Source organism: Dipodomys spectabilis, unplaced genomic scaffold, assembly GCF_019054845.1.
Source record: "Dipodomys spectabilis isolate Male_0828 unplaced genomic scaffold, ASM1905484v1 ptg000050l, whole genome shotgun sequence".
NCBI classification, from domain to species: domain Eukaryota; kingdom Metazoa; phylum Chordata; class Mammalia; order Rodentia; family Heteromyidae; genus Dipodomys; species Dipodomys spectabilis.
In genome coordinates, this window is record NW_024870727.1 from 7,297,417 (window position 1) to 7,324,325 (window position 26,909).

The window sequence follows — 26,909 nt, forward strand, 5'->3', positions numbered from 1 at the left end:
TTCCTTCTCTGACTTTGCTCCCTCTATTTTCGTTATGGAGTATTCTTCTTCTTGCTGTGCTACATATGATGAGCTTTCTCAATGATTCTGCTCCGAAGCCTTTTCATACTGCCTTCCAGTCTGGCCGTCTATGAGTAGTCATTCCAATATCTGTGGTCCTCCTGTCCACTGCAGCTGCCCACGATTCTTAGGAAACTAGCTCAATATGACTAAGGATGGCACTGAAACCACAAAAGGGAACTAGAAGGCCAGGCACTGGTGGCTCATGCCAGTAATCCTAGCTACTCAAGAGGAACAGATCTGAGGATCTAGGTTCAAAGCCAGTCGGGAAAGGAAAGTCTGAGACTCTTAACTTGAATTAACCAGCAAAAAGCCAGAAATTGTGTATCTACTGGTAGAATGCTATGTCTTGAGCACAAAAGCTTATGGACAGTGCTTAGGCCTAAGACCTAGCACAAAACAAGAAACACCTAGAGATGAACTTCACTTAGAGGGCTCCAGATAACTGGAAAAGACTGAAGTAATACACTGGAGACCATGGCAGAGCTGAATAAAGTCAGAGCCCAGTGCATGTGGCTTCAGTACCAGAGGCGCTTAGTTCTATGAGGATGTGGACAATAATTGGGGGGGGGGGGGGCGTTTACAGGACACAATTGAAACTGGAAGCCATGACATACAGTATCTCTAACACCTTCCAGAATCATCTCTATGGTGGGTCTAATACTTGCCCCTCCTTAAGTCATCCAAATTCTGACTTTGTGAGAACCACAGGAGGAGATTACTAATAGAATACTATTGCTCCAACCCATCTGCATTCTGAGCATTCTAAAAATGTGGCCCTGATTACTGAACACCTCTGTTCAGAGTCCTCAGTGGGAGCCCATTCTTTCCCAAAGGAAGCTCAGAATCTTCAACTCTACAACAAGGTCTCATTCCTTCACAAACACACTTTCTCTCCCCTTCCCTCCGCCCCCACCAACACACCCCTGCTTTTAGGTTTAGTCAAACTCAACTATGCACCCTGAGGCATGGCTGAATTCTCCTTAGAAAGCCTCAGTATTCAAAACACATGAAGAATCAAGGTCTCCAACTCAGCTAGAGAACATTCCATAGAATGCTAGCTCTGTACATCTCAGAAGAAAGGTGGAATCAACATTCTGGAATTTTCACTTGAATTTCAAAGCACCTGGCAAAATCCAACTGAAAACCAAACAGTATCAATACTCATAACAGCAGTTTTCCTGTTGCTGAGCCCAATGCCCCGAGCTTGTGTGTCTCGGCTAATATTTATATATCTTTTTTCTTCCCCAGGATTTACCTGGAAAAAAAACACTTGGAATTTTTGAGGTTTTATAAATTTACTATTACTACATTTACTCAAGTAAAAGGAAAACTGCTCTGTAGACTCAAGAAATTTTTTTAAAAAATGTATCCTAGGAAGGTGAGAGAATATCCAACTGTATCCAGATCCCGAAATAAAGGAAGCATTTCACCACAGAATACCCTTCTTCTATATTTTCATGTACCATTAATAACTGATGGCAATTTCATAGTTTATAAATAATCCTCAATGGGAAATGGTCCTTTTGCTTACTTACTGTGCTTACTTACACACACACACACTCACTCACACTTAAAATAAAGCATCTTTTGTGCTGAAAAATCCAGAAGACATACCTGTGGTTTCTCTATCCCGGAAAGAATGTCTTGAACCTTCTTTACTTCCAACTCATATTCTGCATTGCAACAAAGGAAAAACAAAACAGGAAAAATAATACCATTAGAAAGAAGTAAGGTTGTTGTTGACTTCCTTTCCCCAAGGCCTTGCCTAAGGCTGTCACCAAGTCAGTTACCTTTCACCAGAAATTTTTGGCATCAAAATCCTGATAATGTAAGTGGCACTGTGGCTCAAGTGGTAGAGTGCCGGCTTTGAGCTGAAGAGCTGAGGGACAGCGCCCAGGTCCAGAGTTCAGGCCCAGCCCCATGACCGACAAACATAATAATAATAATAATAAGCACTTGGAATTGGCACCATTCTAAGCTTTAACCTGGTTCAGTTGTTAAAGAGAAGAGTTTCTGCCAGGTTCTCATGCCTGTAATTTTAGCACTCAACAGGCTGAGATCTGGGGATTGAGGTTCAAAGCCAGCCCAGGCAGGAAAGTCCATAAGACTCTTACCACCCATTAATCAGCAAAAAGCCAGAAGTGAAGGTATGGCTCAAGTAGTAGAACACCATCCTTGAGTAGAAAAGCTGAAGGAAATCACCTAGGCCCTGAGTTCAAACTCCAATACCAGCATTTAAAAAAAAAAAAATTTAAAAGCTCTCCAAGTATGAATCTGCAAGATTACATACTCAATATAGTGTCTGAAAGAATCAAGAGTTAAAGAGCATGCTTTGTTCCAGAAAACCAGAAGCTTCCCCTACCACCCTGCCTCCATGCCCAGATGACAGGAGAGTGCCCATGCTTTGCTATGCCCCAATTCAAGCAGAATGGGCTCCTGACAAGAGTCAGAAATACAAGAGAAAGATGGTAGGATAAAACCACTTCCAAGAAGAGATCAAGGTTTTCCTTGTCCCTCTGCCTTTGATGACAATAACAAGAGCGGACAAGTTCTGAGCACCCAGGTGTATGCTGGTCAAGGAACCCACACTCCTTGCTCTGCCCTTTTCTCCAGCAGAGGTGAGGGCTGAGGTCCGTTTTCCACCGGGTAATGCTTGTAGGGGACTTGTTGACTGAAGAATGAAGGAGGAAAATAAGACTCCTAGCGGATGTGATTTCCTTAGGGCTACAAGTCTAATAAACGGTCTCAAAGCAAGTAGAAACGCTGACTGTATCCTAATGAATTAGCACACATCTGGAAGTTATAAAGGATAAGGTGTATGCATGTGTGTGTGTGTGGGGGGGGGGGGGGGGAGGGAGAGCAAGAGAGCAAACACTGACTAATTCTGGTGACTGTCACTGAGAAGGAGGAGAGCCTCTATGTCCCTAAAATGGGTTTGCATTGGTTCTATTTTTTCTTGTTTTTTTATTAACTTTGGAAAAAAATTACCAAGTACATGGACCAAAAAGCTCTGGGGAGAATGCATTTATTTTTAAAGGGAGACTAAGCAAAAGTGGGTCATGAGTCTCTTCTTACTTGACTTGTCAAATAAACACATGATTCTGAAAAGATCAGCGATATGAAGGGCAGGAGTGGGAGGAGGGGCTGAAGGATGGGCGTCACCGTCTCCCACGCTGCTGGATCAGGACATACTGGGCATTAGACAGGTGTTCTGCCTTTTTTCATGGATCTAATTACAAAAACTGGACAAGAGGGGAGAGAATTGCATTTATGCCGTATTTACTTAATGCTTTTCCATTTGGGTCCTCTCTGTAAGCTAAGAGGGTAAAAAAGGAAATAAATCCCAGGAATATAATTTGTACAATCAAGAGTGACATAAGATCTGTTTAACTGACCTAAAGAGAAAGTTACAGTAAGTAACATAAAAAGTTCTTACATGAAAACTAAGCATCTGGAATGAAAATGTCAACATTCACAACTCTACTACCTTAATCTATGAGTGAGTCTCTGACCTCCCATCACTACACACAGTCAATCAATGATCATCCTTTGGTGAAGTAAGTAGCTTTAGAGCTCATCTCCATGGATGGCGGTTCTATCAGCGTAGCCACAGTCCTTCTGCTTGTGAGTATATACTCTCTCTGTTTCTGTGTGTCTCTCTCTCCCCTTTCCCTACACACAGTGGGCAAAAAAAAAAAGAGTAAAAAGGAAGAACAGCTAATCCCTTCCCAAAGTAATGAGGAAACTGGAGAGGAACTAGCGTAGTGGAGATTTGCTTTAGGACAGCTTCCTCTCTGTTGAAAAACTTGGCCTGTGCCATCTGAACAAGAGCTGTCCTAGCTTGGGGTCAGAAATGAAAGGCACCAGTACAAGGTCACAGGGCTTCCCCACAGAACGGAATGGATTCGCTTTGGAGTGACGCGAGTCTTCCTAAGTTCACAGGCCAATCTTGGAAACCAACTTTACATTTCTTTCTCCTCACAGTGAAGCTGCTATGGAGTAAGCAAACAGAGCAAAATCATTCTTCTCTCTGCTTCAATTTTGTTGGCAGCTGGCTGGCTAGATGGATATGACACCTACCTTCAAGTGAGTGGGAAAAAAGTCATGCTATTCAATGTGTGTATATGAAAATGGAACTGCAACCTGAAGGAATGGGTGGAGTTAGGAGAGGTGGGGAGAATGATGGAAGGGGTGACATTGATCAAGATGCATTGTACTTACACACTGACATGTGGAATTAAAACTCTTAGAAGGAAGGAAAGCAAGAAAGCAAGAGGAAGGGAGGGAGGGAGAGAGGGGAGAAAGAGAAAGCAAGACAGAAATAAAGAGGAAAAGGAAAAAAGGAAGGAAGGAAGGTAGGAAGGAAGGAAGGAAGGAAGGGAGGGAGGGAGGGAGGGAGGGAGGGAGGGAGGGAGAGAGGGAAGAAAGAGAGAGGGAGGGAGGGAAGAAAGGAAGAGGAAGGGAGGGAAGGAAAGGGAAGGAAGAGGAAGGGAGGGAAGGGAAGGAAGGAAAGAAGCATTTTCCTGCAAAGCAGTCTAGCTCATGGGTAAATGCAGGATACCAGGCTCTAAAGAAAGCTTCATCCAGAGAAGGCACACGCTGTTTTGCAGACACAGGCCCCCTCTAGAGGTGGGACCTTTTTTTTGAAGTAATAAATACAAAAAATGCTCAATGCACTGAGAAGCCATCTGTTTAGAAATATCAAGAAAGAAGAAAGTGGGGCTCAGCTCATCTTTCCTCCTCCCAAAACAAAGTCCCTACCCTGAAAACAAAGCAAAGGAAGGTAAAAATAAAACTATACAAGCAAAGCAAATATAGGTGGGAGAGCCCAACCCCCAAACCACACACATATGAAGATGATGTGACATGTGAAACCTAAACTTTCCATAAATAATGGTTTTCATATTTGCTCCAAAAAGAAGTGCAGTTGAATAACTGCAAGGTCTAAACTCATTAAAATATCCTCTTCTGTAAACACAAGTTTCTTCTTTAGTTGGTTTCACATTTTTTCCTTCTTAGCAATCATTTGCTCTTAGCTATAGAACGGACTCAGGGTTGTGAGAGTACCTTCATTCCAATGGCATGACAGGAGGCTGGCTTAGCCCCGAACCTTCTTCCTAATTCACATCCCCAGGCTCCTGGGCAGATACTCCCCTCACAACATCACATGGCGTGCTCAGATTGGCCAGCGGCCTGACAGATCTGCTCTCCTGAACAAATCTAAAAAAACCTGAGCGACTGAAAATATGCAGTCTGGCCCCCCTTTGGGGGGGGGGGGGAGAAGGAATAACAGCCAATCAATTTAAGACCCAAATGACCAGAAAAAACTACTTTGATTGAAAAAGAAAAGTGTTCAACAATAAAGACAAACTAGCTACCCAGTTAAGTATATTAATGCCTATCAGAATAAACTGGCCAGAAGAAAGAAAATACTGAGAGTGCTTTGTAGATGCTTTCCCTCTGAGAAAAGTAACTGGCTACAGTCAGCTCTTTATTTGCTTCCCTTATGTTAAGAGAAAATAAGGGAATCAGAAAATTCATACAAAAATAGTATTAATTACCTAACAAAATGTTCTTCCACTTAGTGATTGTGATTCCACAGGCAATGGTCTTAATTAAAAACTAAAGACATCTAAAACTGACGAAAAATATATTTGCATAACTTATTATGGAAACAATTTCCCAAAGGTAAATATTTTAGAAATATCTTCAGATATCAAAAAACCTTGCCTGGGTCAAAAAAATGCCAATATAGCTAGATGGTAGCTAACACCCTTAACTACGTTGGAGGTTGAGAGAGGATTACAGTTCAGGGCTCACCTGGATAGAAAGGTTCGAGAGACCCCTTCTCAATCCATACGGAAACATAGTGGTTGTGGTAGGCTGAGATTGAGAGGATCACACTTCAAGCCAGCCCTGGCATAAAAGTCCAGCAGAGGGAGGCTGAATTTGGCTCACCTACACTCCTGGGAAGGAAGAGCAATCCTATCCTAAAAACCAGAGCTAGAGGCGAGGCAGCAGTATGCTACCATCCTAGCAGGCTTGAGGTTCTGAGTTCAAATCCCAGTAACTCCACTCTCTCCCTTCTACCCAACAAAAATAAACATTTGACTATTTGGCTGGTCTTCAAGTGATTACTCTATCTGAAGCCCTGAAAGCTATCCTAGGGAATACTAAGCTATGACCACTGCAAAATAAAGTAGCTGGCAGATGCGCATATGTTGTATGAAGTTGCATTCCAGTCTACAAAAATATTTGCAAGGTGGCTTGGGTTCCAAATACATTCTGAAACCTGAGGGAATGGAGAGACGAATTCCTTTCACAGGTGGAATGCCCAGCTGGACAGGAGGGATGGCCAGAGAATGCAAATGGGACAACAGGGGCTAATTTCCTCTCAGCTTGTGTTGCTATTTCTGGAATTCAATAGAAAAAATGATTTTTTTTCTTTCTTTCTTGGCTCAAGATTTGACACCAAGTCTTCCCAGAACAGGGGCAGATGACCCCCTGGGGCAAAGGCTGTGCAATACCTGTGGTAATAAATAAGAAACACAGAAGTACTACGTTTGGATCTTTCATGGAAAGTACTAGATATATTTTGGGATTTCTATAGCAACTCCATCGCCATCTTTGATGTCAACTGTATTAGGGCTCTGCTTAATATTTACATTTCTGTCCAATTCGGTATTTATGATTTAAAAGAAGGTAAAATCAGATATGTGCCTAGTAATGGACAGAAGCCACTAGTACATTCCACCAAAAAAAAAAAAAAATGAATAAAGAATTAAGTAGACATGGTGGTTTGGTGAGCCTGTCTCACACATCGGCCACTGCCTGTCCTTCACCCTTCATATAGGAACTGTTTACTAGCAAGCTAAGCCATACCAGATATAGTTACTTTATTTTGGGGGAAGGCTCAACGCCATGATTACCCAGAAAGGCTGGCGCCCTCCCTGGGTGTGTACCAGGAAAGCAGACTTATTTAATCACAGGACAGAAAAACCTAAAAGGTAATGAAAGCTTATGCACTTCCTTCTGCTGTGGCATCTACAAGCATTTCCACTATATGTTGTTGCATTAAATTTTGGCATGCCACATTGAGAATTTTTCAAGTAGCTTATTCAATATTCTTGCAAAAATAGGAGGCCTGACAGGCAATATCCACTGAGCACTGTTTTGTTTTTTTTTTTAAGACAATGCAACTGAATGAGAACATTAATATTTCTACCACCCATTTAGCAGGTTTTGATCAGTTTCTATACCAGTATTCCTAAAAACGTCTTTGTATGACTAAGCTATGTGAAGATGGACATTCAGAGTCTATCCTAAAAGCCCAGATCATCAGCTGATGAAAGAATGAGAGTCAGAGCTAATGTCATAGGAGAGGGCTCCAGTACCTCACTGGAGTTCTGGAATGCAGAAAGGTCATAACTGCATGATACAACTTCTCCCACTCGGAAATCAGCAAGGGGCACAAGCAAATAGCTCCAGTTACCAGGCAAGAAATGAGTCACAGTGACAGTAGCCATACATTCAGTCATTCAGGGGTTTCATGGCTCTAAGTTTGACAGATATTTCCATTTATTTTTAGAGAATCTGCAAATGCAAATGTTATGTGAAATTGACCAATTTGTACGTATATGTATTTTAAGGTAGTGTAGGCCTATGGAAAAGCTACATTAGTCCTACAATTGCTGGTACACATTGGATGTGTGTGTCCTCCCAGAATTCGTATGCCGAAATCCTATTTCCTCATGGGATAGTGCTGGATGTGAGCACTTTGGGAAGAAACTAGGACTAGATGAGGTCATAAGGATGAAGCCTTCATCCGTGGGATTAATGTCCTTAAAAAAGTCGATCTTGTAAGATATATATATTGGATTCTTGTCTGCAACTCCTCCGTCTGCTCCTCTTCACTGCCTTTGATCCCATGCTACTCCTTTCCAGTAGGTTTCCTGGTATTTTATTTTGCTGAACTTTGCTTTCTAAGGAATTACACTAAATGAGATCTTCCCTTGAATCTACCGCATTTCTGTTTGTACAAGGTTACATACCAACTACTGTATTAACTTAGGAGTTTTTAGGTTAAATCTAGCTTCCACATGTAAGAGAAAACATTTGTATTTTGTCTCTCTGGGCCTGTTTAACTTCACTTAACACAGGAGTGGATAAGGGAGGGCTGGGTGAGAATGTTGAAAGGGATGACGTTGATCAAGACATACTGTATTTATAAACTACTGGTTAATGGCAAGTCTTTTGTACAACTGTTTAAAGATACTAATACTTTTTAAAGTGTACAGAAAAATCTTGAGAAAGCCTGCAACTTTTCTCAGTCATCTGTGATAAGATATAATCTCTGAATCAGAAAGCAGACCCTTGCCAGACACTAAATCTACCTACACTTTGATCCTGGACTTTTCAGTCTCCAAAACTGTAACCAATAAATATTTATTGTTTAAGCCACATGGGTTATGATGGTTTGTTAGAGTAACCTCAAGCTATACTTGACAAAGAACTACTTTTCACTTGCATTGACCAACTGTTAACATATCAATATATTTGCATATCCCTGCCCCTCCTTTCCTCCCTCCTTCCCTCCCTTCATTCTTTCCTTCCTTCCTTCCTTCCCTATCTCACTTTTCACACACATACCACGTACTCTTTAAAAAAAAAGGAAATACATCTGAATTCATTTCTCTTCTCATGATACTTCATCCCTACATTTACCATGTTTTCCTGACAATGAGGTCATCCTATATAATAACATTACTACAATGAAAAGACTAAACAAAAATGGATTAAAATCAAATCTAGAATCTGAACTTAAAAGTTTCCTTGTATTCCAATAACATTTTTAGTATTTTCCCCTTCAACCTAGGATCCAATCAAGGATCAGGGTAGTATTATTTGTCAAGTTTTAGAGTCTTATTAATCTAGATAGAAAATCCTTTATGCTTTTGGTTTTGATGAAGGTAATAACTCTGGCAGAGTCTCTCTGGTCTTCTTATAAAATACATCCCTATTGGGACCTTGTGACTGTTTCCTCATGATTAAATACAGGCTGAAATCCTTTGGCTAGAATTGTGTAACTATGTACTTCCTGTCCAGTGACAGAGGAAACTGCCCTGTGATTTGAACCATTTAGCGATGCTCAGTTAGAATCCATTGGTTGAGGTTCTGCATAACATCTTCCTCCACTGTTGGAGTACTTTTTCCCCTTTTAGCAAATGGCTAGGAAAAAACAGTGATGATCTTTGCTGAAACGTATTATATTGGTAGTTGCAACATTCTAATCCTGCCAATTTGTCATTTCACTTTCACTCATTTTTGTATTCAATGTGTTAAAATGGAGAATCCTCCATTATTATCACTATTGTCAGAGAAGTTGTTTGTCTCAAATGTAGCCAAGAGGCCCCTGTCCCCTGGGTACCCTCCTGTGTCCACCTGCTTGTGATAGTTGTCTTCTGCTAAGTGCTGTGGTTTAATGTTCTATGGCCAAAGAGTAAGAAAATGGAAAGTGTCCCTAGTCTAAAGGGAAATAAGTTGTAACATAGATTTTATCTAACTATTTTAGATTTTTCAAAAGCCATTCTTGCCCAAGAATTTAAATAGGACTAGAAGTAGAAAAAAAAACAAAAACAAGCCATTACCGAAAAAAGCACATCTTAAAATGCACCAAACCAGAACTATAGAAACTCGGATATGAACTATAGTAAACTTTAAGTAAAACACCATCAAACACATTTGGCTCATTTTAGATTGTGTAATTTCTGCTCTTAATTCAATCTAGTTGTGGTTTATTCCTTGTTCTTCCTAATAACATTTTACTTTTGAAAAATAGATGATCAAAACAGACAGCACCATCTGTTCCAGGCCAGAAAAGAAAATGGGCCATCTTTTAAATGCATTGATCTAAGGAATGAACTAAAACAAAAATGCTCAGCCCCAGTCAGACCTGTCCATGACAAAGATGCTACCTGAGAAACTGGTCTCAGCAGTGGAGTCTACTCTGTGGACCAGAGCCTAGCTCATAAAGTTTTCCATCTTATTCGCCAACATGTATATGACAGAGACTCCCACACATCCAAGGTCAATGTTAAAGAAGTCTTGTCTACAAGCCTCCTATCTATGTCAAAATTATATATACGGAACTTGCTCTGCCTAATCCTAAGTGTATAATAAAATATTTATGCAGAAGTTAAGAACTTCCATTTTCTATATAAAAGAGTTCATCTTGGGTGGGCCATGTGGATGGATTTCTGTTGTCCAATGGGCTGTTCTTGTTCAAAATATAGTACAGGTTTAAAAAGGTATCCTATCCTCCAATCTCAGAATGACACTAGTGTTCTGCTAACAACAACAACAAAATCAATCTAATTAAAAGGTTTAGAAGCTAGGAACCAGGGCTCATGCCTGTCACCCTGGCTACATGGGAGGCAGAGACTGTCGTTCCCCTGTACCCAGGGTAGGGGAAACAATTTTAGAGAGACAACTCTATCAGCTGGGTGAGATTGCTAGACTCCTTGTTTCAGTACAAAATAATTACACCAGAAGCTAATTAACAGTTTATACTACTGTTTCCATATCACATTCAATTATAGAAGCTCAATTTAGAAATCCAAAGAGAAGCTACCAAAATTTATTTCACAAGCTAGTCTAAGAAAAGAACACTTCCTATGGCAACTCTTCAGACTGCTTTGGGCCCATGTATTGGCAGCCCAGTACTGTCCCTCTACACATAAACATAAACACACACACACACACACACACACACACACACACGCACGCACGCACACGCGCACACACACACACACACACACACACACGCACACACACACGCACACAATCCACTGCATTAAAATACAGCATTAAGGATGGTTTCAAGCCAGAACACTGAGTATCAATCAATAATTACTTTCAAAACACACATATGAAAGATGGACACCAGAAGCTCATGCCTGTAATCCTAGATATTCAGGAGGTTGAGATCTGAGGATTGGGGTTCAAAGCTGGTCCAGGCAGGAAAATCCACTAATTTCCAATTAACTACCAAAAAAAGAAGTTAAGTAGAGGTACAGCTTAAGTAGTGAAGTGCCAGCCTTATGTGAAAAAAACTAAATGACAAAGTCCCCCAGCCCAGGCGCTAGGTTCAAGCATAAACAAACAACAAAACAAAACATGTTGCAATCTCTCTACAGCTGATGGTGGCTTTTGGAGAAAAAGCACATACTGGTTCTAAAAGAACAGACCTTTTGCTGGCCCAAAACCTACATCTGTTTACCAGATTGCTTCACCTGAAATGTCTTTGTATTATTTTTCTCCTGAGCATCAACACTATTCAGCGGCCTTCGACTCCAGCTGTTCCTCTACATTTACACACACTTAGCATTTGCACATTTCTCTGAGGAAGGATAAGGCTTGATAAACAGGGTAAGGGGCACTAAATCTATTCTACCTCAAAGTAATAGCCCTTAAAACGTTAGTAATTCATGTTAGCTGAATGGCATCCCTGGTTTGACCTTCTTTAACAGTCACTGAGCAGAAATTTCTTCTCTAGAGAAAATACAAATGGGCCAGAAAGTGAGGTCCAGGCCTGTAGGAGTATATGCATATATTACACAAGTTATACATATATATATTCATATATGCATATATATGCCAGAAGAGATAAGATTATGGAGCATATATGTGGGCAGCAGAGCCACTGGTCTAGGTGAATTGTGTACACAGAGCAGGTATTACTTGTAGAAATGGACACAAAGAAAAAGCTGAAAAAAATGGATGAGTTCCAGGGTTTCTTTAAGCAGCAAAAGTTGCAATCACTGTGAACTTAGTCTTCATCATTCAAACTTCCAATCCATTTCTATCTTTTGAAACAGAAGTCTTACTCTACTTTTTTATTTTGCTATGCCTCTGTTTAGTCAATTATTAAAATAGTTGGTTTCTAATTTAAAATTCTGATAGGAAGTTGACCAGAATTATAAGTGAGGCCATCCCAATGAAAAACCTCTTAAGTAAAGTTTATCATCTCCAACAATGAAAAGATCACATATGAACAGGATTATTATTTCAGCAAGATAAAGGGAAATAAACGAGAGAAAAAGCAGAGTTCTGAGCAGTTCTGGGGGTTATGGCTACCTAAGATTGTGGAAATTATAAGCTTCCCGTCTGCTGGCCAGCTGTGGTTCTAATCCTCCATAATAACTTCAGCTTGCACAAGTCCATGAGAATCAAGACATCTTCCAAATTTCATTTTTCACTGGTTGCCAGGATTGAGTTTGAGACTTAGTCTCCAGTGAAAGCAGCACAAAGCTGATTTCACCAGCAGGTGTTAACTTTCAGACCAGTGAAAGGAAATGAGAAGATGGACTGTGTGGGAAGAAAGGAATTAAGTAGGTTCCAAGATGATCCCCCTGGGTTTTCGAAGGATTTATGCTCTCCTCCAAAGCCCGAAGGAACAAAGAATATTCCTCTGAAACATAAAAACAAAATTTTCCTACAACAAGTAAAAATCAACATGCCAAATAAAAAGATTAGCCAGGTGCTGGTGGCTCACACCTGTAATCCTGGCTACTCAGAAGGCTGAGATCTGAGGAGCACAGTTTGAAGCCAGTTCAGGCAGGAAAGTCCATGAGACTCTCATCTCCAATTAACCACCAAAATAAAGCCAGAAGTGGAGATGTAGATCAAGTGAAAGAGCATTAAGCTTGAGCAAAAGAGCTAAGGGACAATGTGCAGGCCCTGAGTTCAAGCCTAGGACCAGCACAATAAATAGATGATAGATATCAATAAAATAAAATGAAATAAAATAAAGATTATGCTTTGCTACATCTCAGATGCCCAGACACATGGCTGTGTCTCCCTATGGAAACTTCCCACCATCTCTGTGTCTCTGGATGCTGGTCAGAGACCGCCCAGGTGTTCATTCACAATCAAGACTCAGAGGAACATTCCTCAATACAATAAAGGCTGTATATGACAAACCTACAGCCAGCATTATACTCAATGGTGAAAAACTAAAGCCATTTCCTCTTAACTCAGGAGCAAGACAAGGATGCCCACTCTCTCCACTTCTCTTCAATCTAGTATTAGAATGCCTAGCTACAGCAATAAGACAAGATGCAGACATAAAGGGGATCCAAATAGGGAAAGAAGAAATAAAACTCTCCCTCTTTGCAGATGACATGATCTTGTATTTAAAGAATCCCATAGACTCCACTCCCAAATTACTCAAGCTGATTCAAAACTTTGGCAAAGTAGCAGGTTATAAAATTAACCCCCAAAAATCAATGGCTTTTCTGTATGCCAACAATGAGAAAAGTGTGGCTGAAATTAGGAAAGCAACTCCATTTGTAATAGCCCCACAAAAAATAAAATACCTAGGAATTAACTTAACTAAAGAAGTGAAGGACCTCTATGATGAAAACTTTAAAATCTTGAAAAAGGAAATCAACACAGAACTTAAAAAATGGCAAAACCTCCCATGCTCCTGGATTGGAAAGATTAACATCGTGAAAATGGCAATACTTCCCAAGGCTATCTACAAATTCAATGCAATACCTATCCAAATTCCAACCTCATTCTTCAAGGAAATAGAAGAGGCAATCCAAAAATTCATATGGAACAATAAAAGACCCCGAATAGCAAAAACGCTCCTCAACGGAAAGAACACTGCTGGAGGAATATCAATACCAAACTTCAAACTCTACTATAAAGCCATAGTAATCAAAACAGCTTGGTATTGGCATAAGAACAGACCTCAGGACCAATGGAATAGAATTGAAAACCCAGAAATGAACCTACAGACCTATAGCCATCTAATCTTCGATAAGGGAGCTAAAACAATAGAATGGAAGAAAGACAACCTCTTCAGTAAATGGTGCTGGCAAAATTGGTTAACTACGTGTAGAAAACTTAAGCTAGATCCTTATATATCACCCTGCACCAGAATCAACTCCAAATGGATCAAAGACCTTGAACTCAAAGCAGACACTCTGAAAACATTACAGGATGGAATAGGAGAAACCCTAGGTCTCCTTGGCTCAGGCCGAAATTTTCTGAATAGAGACCCGGAAACACAACAAATCAAAGAAAGGTTGGACAAATGAGATTGTATAAGGTTGCAGAGCTTCTGCAGGGCAAATGACATAGCTAGCAAGATCAATAGAAAGCCCACGGACTGGGAGAAGATCTTTACTAGCCATACAACGGACAAGGGTCTCATATCTAAAATATACTTGGAACTCAAAAAATTAAATCCCCCAACAACAAATCCTCAAAGAAACAACTGCCCAATAAATAAGTGGGCTAAAGACTTAAAGAGAAACTTCTCTGAAGAAGAAAGAAGGATGGCCAATAGACACATGAAGAAATGTTCAACATCCCTAGCCATAAAAGAAATGCAAATCAAAACAACATTGAGATATCACCTCACTCCAGTTAGAACGGCAAAAATCAAGAACTCTAACAACAACAGATGCTGGAGGGGATGTGGACAGAAAGGAACCTTACTTCATTGTTGGTGGGAATGTAAACTTGTTCAACCACTTTGGAAAGCAGTATGGAGGTTCCTCAAAAGACTTCACATAGAGCTCCCCTATGACCCAGCAATCCCACTTTTGGGCATTTACCCTATGTTTACAAACAAGACTACACTAAAGCTACCAGCACAACTATGTTTATTGCAGCATTATTTACCATAGCTAAGATATGGAACCAACCCAGATGCCCCTCAGTAGATGAATGGATCAAGAAAATGTGGTATATATACACAATGGAATTCTATGCCTCCATCAGAAAGAATGACATTGCCCCATTTGTTAGGAAATGGAAAAACTTGGAAAAAATTATATTAAGTGAAGTAAGCCAGGCCCAAAGAAACGTAGGTCCCATGGTTTCCCTTATTTGTAATATCTAGTATATGTATGAGTCAAGCGGAAAAGGTCAGATAATGTGATGTCAGGAAAATGAACCCTTAGATGTGTATTTTAATGTTTTTTTTCTTTCATGCATGTGTTTCTAACACATTTATAAGATTATCTCTTTGTTGCTTTGTATGTCCCTCCCCCACAGTATAACCCCTGCTTTCACTATATTTGATGTCAGTATAACTTGTGGAGGAGATGGGGAAAAACCAGTTGTTTAAGGATACAGGTGGACCTGTTGCAACAATGAGAAGTACAAGTTGTCATGTCCAAAATGAACTTTACAACGTTGGGGGGGGGGGGGGGGGAAGGAGAAGGATTGGGATTAGGGGTGGAGGGGGGAGGCTGGGAAGGGATGTGAAGGGTAAACAAAGGAGGAGGCTGCAATGCTTGGTAAGAAATGTACGCATTATCCTGCCCATGTAACTGTAACTCCTCTGTACAGTATGTTCACAAATAAAATAAAATTAAATTAAAAAAAAAAGAAATGGAAAGACTTGGAAAAAATTATATTAAGTGAAGTAAGCCATGCCCAAAGAAACATAGGTCCCATGGTTTCCCTTATTTGCAATAACTAGTGTATGTCTGAGACAAGCAGAAATGGTCAGATAAGTTCATGTTAGGCAAAATGAACCCTAAGATAAGGACTCAAATGTTTGTTTCTTTCTTATGATTGTTTCTAAGCTATTTATACGATCATTTCTTTATTGCTTTGTATGTCCCTCCCCCATGGTATAACCCCTGTTTTCACTGTATTTGATGTTGGTATAATTTGTGGAGGGGAAGGGAAAAAATTGTTTAAATAGGGATACAGGTGGACCCATTGCAACAAAGAGATGTACAAGACGTTATGTCCAAAAATGAACTTTACATTTTTGTCTGGAGGGGAGGAAGGGAGGAGTGGGGGGAGGGAGATGGGAAGGGATGGAAAGGGGAAACAAAGGAGGTAACAATGCTTGATGAGAACTGTACTCATTACCTTGCCCATGTAATTGTAACCCCTCTGTATGGTATTTTCACAATAAAAAATAAATAAATGAAATTTTAAAAATTAAAAAAAAAAAGACTCAGAGTACTATGTTTTATAACTTTAAAACATCAAAATACCCCTTTCATACCCCTCTCTTACATTGATACTGTTTAGCACAAGAGAAGGAAGGATTTCTGACTCTCTTAGTTTGGTGACAACCTGCTTTTTAGGCAAACACATTTATGATATCTCTTATATTTTCAGTTCAAACACCTGGATTGTTTTAAAGCCAGTCTCTGCTTAAGTACAATGATGATTTAGACCTAAATGATGATCGACAGTTAAGAGGATTTGCTTCCTATTCAGATGTGTTCTCTAGAGACAAACTTATATCCTGGGTTAAGAATCAAAGTTAGCTGAGCACTGGTGGTTCACACCTGTAATCCTAGCTACTCAGGAGACTGAGATCTGAGGATTGAGGTTCAAAGCCAGTGCAGGCAGGAAAACCTGTGACACTCTTATCTCCAATTAATCACAGAAAAGGCCAGAATCAGTGCTGAGGCTCAAGTGGTAGAGTGCTTTCCTTGAAAAAACAAAAAACAAAAACACAGCTCAAGGACAGTGCTCAGGCTCTGAGTTCAAGCCCCCAAAAACCAGCAGAGAAAGAGAGAGAGAGAGAGAGAGAGAGAGAGAGAGAGAGAGAGAGAGAGAGAGAGACAGACAGACAGACAGACAGACAGACAGACAGACAGACAGACAGACAGACAGACACAGAGACAGACACAGAGACAGACACAGAGACAGAGACAGAGAATCACCTAGTTTTCCCCATCCACAATGCTATTACCAGGACCTCACTGAACCCGGTGAGTGGTCAGCCCATGTTCCAAAATGCTGGCACACTTACTATCTGGTAAAGCATGCTTTCAGAACGCTAATTTCCCCAGCAGAACCTCCTCCTCTGCCTTGAACTCTATTACCTCTGGAAGGTGATGACTCCCCATTTTTATTTCTGGCCCAGACCTAAAGTTTGCTTTACAAACTTGCTCTAAGACCATGGTGAGCCATTGAGCTTGCTTTTGCTGGCAGAGCAACATAGGTACAATGGCCAGCAGTCGCTGGAACTGGCACAAAATGGTCAAAAACTGAGATTTTTACAGCAAGCCCCAACAATTACAAAAGCAAAGTTTCATCCTCCAACAGAATAAGAGCATATGAAACCATTCAGAATATGGAAGGTGCTGGCTAATACAAAAGTTAGTGGTTGGTTTTTCAAGGGTTAATGAAATCAAAACTACTGAGAGCTGGTGCCTAAAAGCATCCCCAAACTATATAAAGCAAATTAATAGTTTAGAAGAATGTCTGAATCAGTTTCTTTGAAATGTTTGTTGCTAGGCAGGCAAAAGTACCTGAGTAGTCCAGGCCTTGGTGGTTCAAGCCTATAACCCTTGTTAATCAGGAGGCTAAGAAGATCTGAGGATCACAGTTTAAAGCCAGTTGAGGCAAAAAAAAAAAAAAAAAAAAAAAGTCCAGGAGATGCTTATTTCCAATTAACCAGCAAAAATCTGGAAATAGAGTGCCACCCTTGAGTGCAAAAGCTAAAAAACAGCCTGAGTTCAAGCCCCAGTAATCACATACTCACACCCACTTTCTCTCTCTCTCTCTCTCTCTCTCTCTCTCTCTCTCTCTCACACACACACACACACACACACACACACACACACACACATTCCTAAGTTTTAATTTGTAGAATTAGATGTGCAAAACCATAAAACTACAAATCTTACCTGAGGATAAAAGCTAGTATTAGAAATAATACTGGACCACCAAAAGTGACTACAGGCACCAAGAGAGGCGAATCCTTATTAACAAAGAAGTTGGCAATGAGTGATGACAGTTTCCCACATTGATCTGGCAGGAAGAAGGTACAAGACCTCATGACAAGAAAGGCCTTCATTTGTGGGATGAAATAGGCTTAGCAGTGAATTTTTACCCACTGTTTCAGCTCCTCAAATAAGTATGTTATACTGATGGTTCTATGTGCTAGCCAACTCTGGCATTCAAACACACACAGTAAACTATCTGGTAACGCTGTCCAACTGCAATGGAATTCTGTATTTTAACCCAAGTCTTATAAAATGAAAAAAATCTTATATTAAAAAAAGCAAATTCAGCAATTTGTATTGTCTATAAAAGATATTTGGAAGTTCCATTGGGTGAGCTCTGTGTTTGAACATCTGCTCACTCCAATCTGTTTCAGATTCACTAAGGAGGCAATGTTGCCGGGGGAGAATATAGACACAAACGAATATGAGGAGGTCAGCTACTGGTGAGAGTCAGAAAAAACACTGAAAGAAGAGAGATGTATGTGACAGGAGGAGTCCCGGATGGCTTCAGTGACCCAGAACCACTTAGGTAATGCCAGGAAGGATGTGTAATGTGCCAACAAAGAGTAAGAGAACTCTTCGAGAAGAGCACAGAAAGGGTGAAGGTCATAGGGCAGGTAAGCCTTTCTTTGTTAGGGGGCCCAAATTAGGAAGGAATCTCAAGTACCTCAGGCAGAGTGGGTGGAAGAGGCAAGCAGCAGGCACTACCAGATGGAAGTGTGTATGTGCGCACACACATGTAAAGGCATGCACACACAGGCCTGGGGCTTAAATTCAGGATCTTGTGCTCTTGCCTGGCTTTTTTACTCAAGGATGGTGTTCTACCACTTGAGTCATGGCTATACTCCTGACTTTTTGCAGGTTAATTGGGGATCAGAGTCTCTTGGATTTGTCTGTTTGAGCTGGCTTCAAACTGGGGTCCTCAGACCTCAGCCTCCTGAGTAGCCAGGATGACAGGTGTGAGCCACTAGTACCAGGCCTAGATGCAAAAATAAAGATTTTTGCATTTGATGCTAAGTTTAAAAGGAAAGAAGAAGGAATTTAAACAAAATGTTCCTGGCGAGTGTGTGAAGAATGAACTGGACGGGACAAAAGTAGTTACACTAGAGACACTAACCATTGAGATTGGAAGTCTATTTTACACATGTAAGTTCTATCAGAATGTTCGTATGTCCAAATACATACACAAAACAAATACTACAAATACAAAACAAATACTACAATAATGGAAGAAATTTAGGAAAAGTCAAATGAACTGTGTCTGGGGTATACAGAAGCTATAATACTTGTTGCACAATAATCAATGTGATATTCCGTACCTACATTTTCGTACATGATAGGAATACATGACACAAGAGACAGGAATACGCATCTGAGAAAATGTCTGAGAAAAAAGCTACAGTAGGTAGTATACTTGCTTCTAAATCTGGAGAAGCCACATGTGAATCATGAACTGCCCACTGAACTGCAATCTGAAGTTATTCTGGTTTTCCAGTGCGGCTGATCAGTGATATATTACTGTGAAGAGCGTATCATCTTTCTAGACAGCGGATAATACCAGAAGCAGTTAGGTCATTTTCTCTACATTGAAGATTTCAACATATTTCCACAAATGTGGTTCATGAAGAAAGGCAAATTCTACTCAATGGAAAATGTATTTCAGTCTCCAAAACTGTTCTCAAATAGTAAAATAGTTTAGCAGACATACTTAACCAGTCACCCCCCCCCCCTCCCCCAACCAGTCCTTTATTTTCTCATTTAAATTGGTGCCAAAAGGAGCTGGCAGACACAGGATGCACTCTGATGGATAGATCCTCTTATGGAAAAACCACATAAGTAGCAAAAGTGAAAGGCTCAAGACCCTGTGCAGAGCTAAATGGCTTGGACAGCTATAAATTCACTCCAAGTAAGATGGGGAAAACAACTTTAAAGAGGTAATGGGTCACCCCTCAGCTTGTGTCACCTTCAGTAAGGTCCTCTCCTACCACAGGAGTGGATTACCCAATTAAACTGGCTGATCTTGAACTAACCTTACCCCTGACTTCTCTATTGTCCAGCTGTGGCTGCCACTGTCTGTGTATCTGATACACAGTGCAGATCATGGTGGATAATACAGAATCTAGCTGCATACTTTCCCCTCTCCCTTCTTTGCCCCCACCCTCTAGTACAGGTTCTTGAACTTGGGGCCTCTCATTTGGCTTTTTCATTCAAGGCTAGCACTCTAGCACTTGAGCCATACCACTACTTCCAGTTTTTTGCTAGTTAGGGATAAGAATGTCATGGACTTTGAACAGGGGTTTTCTTCCTGAGTAGCTAGGATTACAGGTGTGAACTATACCAGCATCTGGCTTTTTTCATTGTTCATATTTTTTCTTGTTTCATCGTATTCCATCTTTATTACTTTCATCAACCTTTGGTTTGGGGGTGTTTTACAATTTTTGAAACTCACAATTCAACCATATATGCTCAATTAATACACATAGGTCAACACATGCATATATATATATATATATATATATATGCATATATATATATATATATATATATTCACACATACATACATTTCATACCACATTTAATAGAATTATAGTTTAGTAGAAGAGGCAAGAATACCTATCTTATATAGAATTAGAGAAAACTTTTTTTTAAGATACAAGTTTGGGCTGGGAAGGTAGCTCAGTGGTACAGTGCTTGCTTTGCATGCATGAGGCTCTAGGTTTGATTCCTCAGCACCACGTAAGCAGAAAAAGCTGGAAGAGGTACTCAAGTGGTAGAGTGCTAGCCTTGAGCTGAAGAGCTGAGGGACAGCGCCCAGGACCAGAGTTCAAGCCCCATGACCAACCAAAAAAAAAAAAGATACAAGTTCATTTTAACAAGCAATGTTAGTTAAAAAAACTCAAGGCAGATAACAGGACTTGAACAGTTGAATGTAAGACCACAGGGTCCACATACCTCCTCTTCAAGATTAAACCAATTACCACACTCCATCTATATGAGTGTGGGGAACATGGGCATGCAGGTTGCATAAGGCACCTAAAATCAAAATCATTTGGTGCATGATGGGACAGACAGGATCTGTCAGTATCAGTAATTCTGTATTGCCCTTGAATTCTGTTACAAATAGGCAAATAAGAGACCCTTGGAAAGGAAAAACTTTCCCACCTCTGACAAACATCTAAGCATAACAGCCTTCAGGCAACTTTTCTTGTAGAATATTTAACATGTATAGACTCTTAGCTTCATTAAGGGATTGTTGTTGTTGGCTTGTTTTGATGCTGGAGGAGGGGCTTGAACTCTGTCTTGGACACTGTCCCTTACCTTTTCCACTCAAGGCTAGTGTTCCACCCCTTGAGCTGCACTCCCACTTCCAGCTTTTTGCTGGCTCACTGAAGAGTCATATGAACTTTACTGTCTGGGCTGGCTTTGAATGGCAACCCTCAGATCTCAGCCTCCTGAGTTCATGTCTCCAGAGGCAATGAACCTCTGGCGGTTGGCCATTAAAAGCAAGAAGGAGGAGGGAGGAGGGAGGAGGGAAGAAGAAGGAGAAGAAGGAGGAGGAGGAGGAGGAGGAGGAGGAGGAGGAGGAGGTGGTGGAGGAAGTAGTTGGTTTATGAGTCTTTTCAAAAGATTCTTTGGAAGAACAATTTTTCTTCTTAAAAAAAAAAAAAGTACGAGTTGACAGCCAGGATTAAAAAAAAATAATGCTGGAAATATTATTCTCAACTATCATGTCTCCATGTCCTTACTCATTCCAAAAACCAAAATGAATAAGTATGTCAGTGTGAATAAGTGAACAACTTGGTGAGTCAGTAAAATATGTTTATATTAGTGATTATGAACACAGTTAGTCGTCAAAGCCAGGTATAGAGAATGGGGATGGACAGAGGAGAGTTGAGGATTTGCAGAATGAAAAACGAACAGAAAATAAAGAATATAAAGTAAAAACAAAAGAGTGGAAGCCTAATTTCTTAGTTCAAAGCATCTCACAGATTCATGAGTACTGACATCTTGAAGACAAGAGCAAAAAGGCACAATGCCTACGTGCTTCTGACCATACAAAATCATATTTATTGAAATTAACTCCAAGAAATGGAAATGAGATCTTACTCTTTTTTGCTTTCTTTTCTTTTTGTCTTGTTGCTTACATGTCTTGAGAGTGCTGGGTGGGGCACAGAAATGAAGGAACAAAGGGTGAACAAATGCAGCAGTGGTACTCATTGGATACTATGTTGAAAATGAACTATACAACTTGTGGATGGGATGAGAGGGAAAATCTGGTTGAGACCAAGGGAGCGGGTGACACTGTCCAAAAGGAAATGTCCTCTTTACCTGACTTATGTGACTATAACCCCTTTGTTTTTAGCATTTTCAAATAAAAAGGGCGAGGAGGGAAAAACAGTGGCTAACACACAAAGCACTGTAGTTTCCTTTCCTAGGATGGGGAAACATGACCTTGGAGTCATACCTACTCCTGATATTACTTAATTAGTGTAGCTGAGTACTGGTGGCTCACTCCTGTGATCCTAGCTACTCAGGAGGCTGAGATCTGAGGATCATGGTTCAAATCCAGCCCACTCAGGAAAGTCCATAAAACTCTTTTATCTCCAATTAACACCAGAAAACTGGAAGTGGAACTATGGCTCAAAGTAGCAGAGTGCTAGTCTTGAGTGAAAGAGCTTAAGGATAATACCCACGCCCTGAGTTCAAGCCTTACGACTAATTAAATATTAATAATAATAGTTAGTGCAACCAACAGATGCATAAACACTGCAGAACCTGGCAAACTGAAAGAAGTCTTACTGAGTCTACACTGCAGAAAGACAATCTTTCTTTTATGAAATACCAGTATGTGAAAAGACATGATGACCAGTATGTGAAATCCATGTACATGGTGTTTTAGTGGTACTAAGATCGCTGTGCTCATGGATTAAGATCTATCATGAACATGGAAAATCTTCAATGGGATGAAAATACAAATTCCCAGTGAAGAACTTTGCAACCTAATTCGAGCCATCTTCCCATGGTATAAGTAGTATAAACATAGTTAATGTAGTTAGAGTGCTTAAAAAACAAGTCATAATCAGAGGTACCAATAGCCTTTTTGTGTGTGTGTCTTAACACATGATTTTTAACAGAGCTTTCAAGACATTTTGCTACCTTGTGGAGTTCTTTGGAGCAACATTCCACCACAAGATAAATCTTCCTGAACTTATTAAAATGTGCTTGGCAAGACACTTAAATAGTTTTGAGGAACTCAGTGAACTTGAAATATGGCAGTTTTTCTATCCCTTTTGGTTTTAGGAATCTTACTGTGTTCCATGTAACTTGCCTGTTCAAATAATAGGAGTAAATAGGTCAAGGCAAGTTCATGATGTAAATAAAGTAATAAAAGCATTTATGAAAGATTTTTTTTAATCATTGGGAAAACTAGTTTCTCCCACTCACTTTTGCATGTTGCTTTCATGCAGCTGTGAGATCAGTATAGAAAGAGGAATGGGCATTTCATAGAGACCTGAGGGGCATTCTCTTCTTGTATGTAAAGGTAGCATGTGAGCGGTCTGTTTGAAAGAGGATTTCAAACAACCAAACGTTCAACTAAATAACGGCAGGTTATTAACAATTTCACACCATCATTGAGACAGGGGAAAAATGATCTCTCTTTCTTGTGCTGAATTTTCAATCTAAATCCAAAGGTAGGAAAAAAGTATCTAAATTTCAATGTTTTAAGCACATCCAAATGCTGTACGTGCACATCAATAATTTCAGGTGACTATTCAAAACACTCCACACCTTCGCACAGTGCAGTCTTACACTTCCAAAGTTTTGCTGAAGAATTTGCTTTTAAGTTGCTTATCAAATAATGTACACTGGCATCCGAAGAGTGTCAGCAAAGTCCAAATAGGAAATGGGAGGTTGTATTCACATAAAGATTTATTCAAAGTATATCTGCCGGTCACAAGGCTCACTGATTACAAGAAGGCAAAAAGGCTTTCCAGTATCCACCCACCCCACCCGAACACTCTGGAAAATGTTAGCTCATGAGGGGGATTGGACTATATGAAATGGAACCCTGAAACCTCTCATTTTCTGCCTCATCTTTCCAAATTATCATTATTTCACAGTCTACCGATTTTTCCTGCCCGCATATACACTCCCTTCCATGATGGTTGGCCCTGGGTTTTTTTTACCACTTCCTTTTTATTTCAAGGTGCCATTTTGTATTTTTCTAAAATACAAATCCAGCACTGGAAGTAAAGAAGAAATACTCTAGTCAACTACAGAGCACTGGCACTTGGTATGCTGGAAATCACACTCAGTGCCTTTGTTTTCAGGGACATTTGCCACATCACATTTGTGTTGTCTACCCTAAATTTCAAGGACTTGTTATGGCTCCCAAACCTGAAATAGACTGTTATACTATGTGTTTGGCTGATCAAATTAAACTTACAATGAAAGCCAAGAGTGATCATGGAGGAAAAGAAAGCCAAGGGTGATCATTGAGGAAAACATGGCCTAGCATTAGCAGGTTGGCAACTTGCTACAAGTGTACAGTGTGGTGCTGGTCATATAACAGCCCCTTCAATGGCACTTTATGCAGGGATCCTAGAATCAATGATCCCAGGATCAGTGAAGGAAAGGAAGCAACAACAGCCATGTTGATGGTCAGAATTCCAGCACAAATGCTGAGCTCTTCCATAAGACTATCATAGAGATGCTTTTTTGCTTTGCAGGCCATGTGCGGCCTCCATGATCCTTGATCCATGATCTTTGCTTCCTTGATTTACATCTGTGTGTGTGTGTGTGTGTGTGTGTGTGTGTGTGTGTGTGTGTGTGTGTGTGTGTGTGTCTGTGAGTGCACATGTTAAGCATATGCTTGAACTTAGAAACGAGTTTGTTCAGCTTTCTTGTTCTCAGCTAGTGCTCTACCACTTGAACCAATCCTCCAGTCTAGCTTTTTGCTGGTTAGTTGAAGATGGAGTCTTGAAGGTTTTTCTGCTTGGGCTGGCTTTCAATTGACAGATCTCAGCCTTCTTGAGTGGCTAGGACTATAGGCATGAGCCGCAAGCACTCGGCTGGTAAGTTCCACCATCGTGCATATACCCATCCACAGGAGTCAGAGCCAACCTATGTATCCCAAAGAAAGTGCAGGAGACGGTATTATTTAACTTCAAAAGTGTTTGAGTCAAAGTATAAAAGACTGTAATTCAGTGATCTTCTCAGTTAGCATATCCATTTGGCTTAACAACATGACCTACTGCAAGAAATATGTGTTCATAAAATAATTATCAACAAGTTTTGCTGTCTGCCCAAGTTATCATCAGCTACTTTATCCCCACTTTTTTCTTCTTAACTTTTCATATAGCACGGTAATCTACAACAGTCAATGGGATGAGCAGATTCAAACAGATACAAGCCCGTCTGTCATTCCCGACTCTGGCTCACAGCAAAAAGCCAGCTCAGAGAAAAGGCAGAGGAAAGAAGAGAAGAGAGGCCTGCATTTTGCCCACCATGTCTGCCGTGGGTTGGTGAGGGACACAGCAGAAACCCTTCTGAACAACTTCTATCTCCAGGCATTCACTGTGTCTTTCCCTAGACCACTAAGGGAGGATTCTCTCTTCCACCCTGACCCACCCCAGTCTTCAAAACCAGAAAAGGCATGGTCTTCCTTTACCAGTACCTAAACATTATTTTTGGTTCTTTTTTTTTCCTTCTAAGTACTGGCACTTGAATTCAGGGCCTCTGGCTGTCACGTGGTGTTTTCACTCGGGGCTGGTACTCTCGCACTTGAATCATACTTCCATTTCCAGCATTTTGCTGGTTAATTGGAGATGAGTCTCACAGACATTCGGGCCTGAGCAGGTTTTCAACCATGATCCTCAGATTTCAGCCTCCTAAGTAGCTAGGATGACAGGCATGAGCCACCAGTGCCCAGCTCTTGAACACTAAAATTTTTAATGTTTGCTAAGTGTCTAAAACTGTATGAAGAGCTCTCGACAGCCCTCCTCAACAGGTGTTATTAATTACTCCCATTTTTAATAGACATGGAGAAAAAGAAGCTTCAAGAGATTAATAATCACGCTTAAGGGCACGCAGCTTACACATGATAGAGCCAGGACATGTCAACCCCACGTTGCATGTGATTCTGCTTCCCAGCCTGGCTGGTCCATGACCTCTAACCCAGATACATTCTGAATCCAGCTGAACTAAACCAGAGAGCAACACACTAGAGTTTCAACTCGATGAAATTGAAGGCTACAGATCTACCAGACACACACCATATCATCACACATACCTGCTGTTTAAAGGGCTCTTTGGTCAAACAAGGGTACTGATCTCATCTAAATGCTGCTCTGATCACTTCCCAAGAAAGCCCAAAGGCAGAGAAAATAACATGGCTCCAAGGAGCTAAGTACTACATACAGTAGAAGCCAATCAAGATTCTGCCTTCAAACCTCCGCTGAAAGATCATTTCCAAAGGAAACCCAAAGCCGCTTGTCACATGCTGCCTTCTATTTAGGTGAACAATGCTGAAGCTTAAAGTATGATTTAATGAATGCAGACTCCTGAGATTGACAGGACAAAAATATTTCCCCCTGCCTGGTGACAAGAATCATATAGTTAACATCTTTAAAACATTCCAGCCACAGCAAAAATACAGAGAGAAAGAGCACTGGTGTAATCCTAGCTGTAATCCTGTAATCCTACCTACTCAGCAGGCTGAGATCTTGAGGATCGTGGTTCAAAGACAACCTCAGCAGGAAAGCCCATGAGACTCTTAACTACAACTACTCACCAAAACGCTGTGGCTTTGAACTGTGGCTCAAGTGGTAGAGGGGTAGCCTAGAGTGTAAAAAAACCAAGTGAGAGCATAAAGCCTTGAGTTCAAGCCCTAGTAGTGGCCGCATTTTTTTTGAAAAAAGGAAAAGAAAAGAAAAACACTAAAAGGAAGAAGGACAAAAGGCAAAATGATAAGGATCTGCTAATGCTTGATAAAGGCTACTACTATGTACCCTACTCATTATTAATGACAAATTAGGCCACCAGATCCCTCTTTTGCTGTCAGATGTG

At 40.5% G+C, this 26,909-nt stretch overlaps 1 protein-coding gene across 2 annotated transcripts in view; it reads right to left on the reverse strand.

The window, feature by feature from the left end:
• The window catches only part of Fndc3b (fibronectin type III domain containing 3B), a 279,369-nt gene that overhangs the window by 84,847 nt on the left and 167,613 nt on the right, over window positions 1–26,909 (reverse strand). For both annotated transcript variants that reach the window (XM_042678836.1, XM_042678837.1), the window contains exon 7: window positions 1,678–1,736. In XM_042678836.1, coding sequence (XP_042534770.1) covers window positions 1,678–1,736 — 59 coding nt within the window. The remainder of the gene's footprint in view (window positions 1–1,677; window positions 1,737–26,909) is intronic.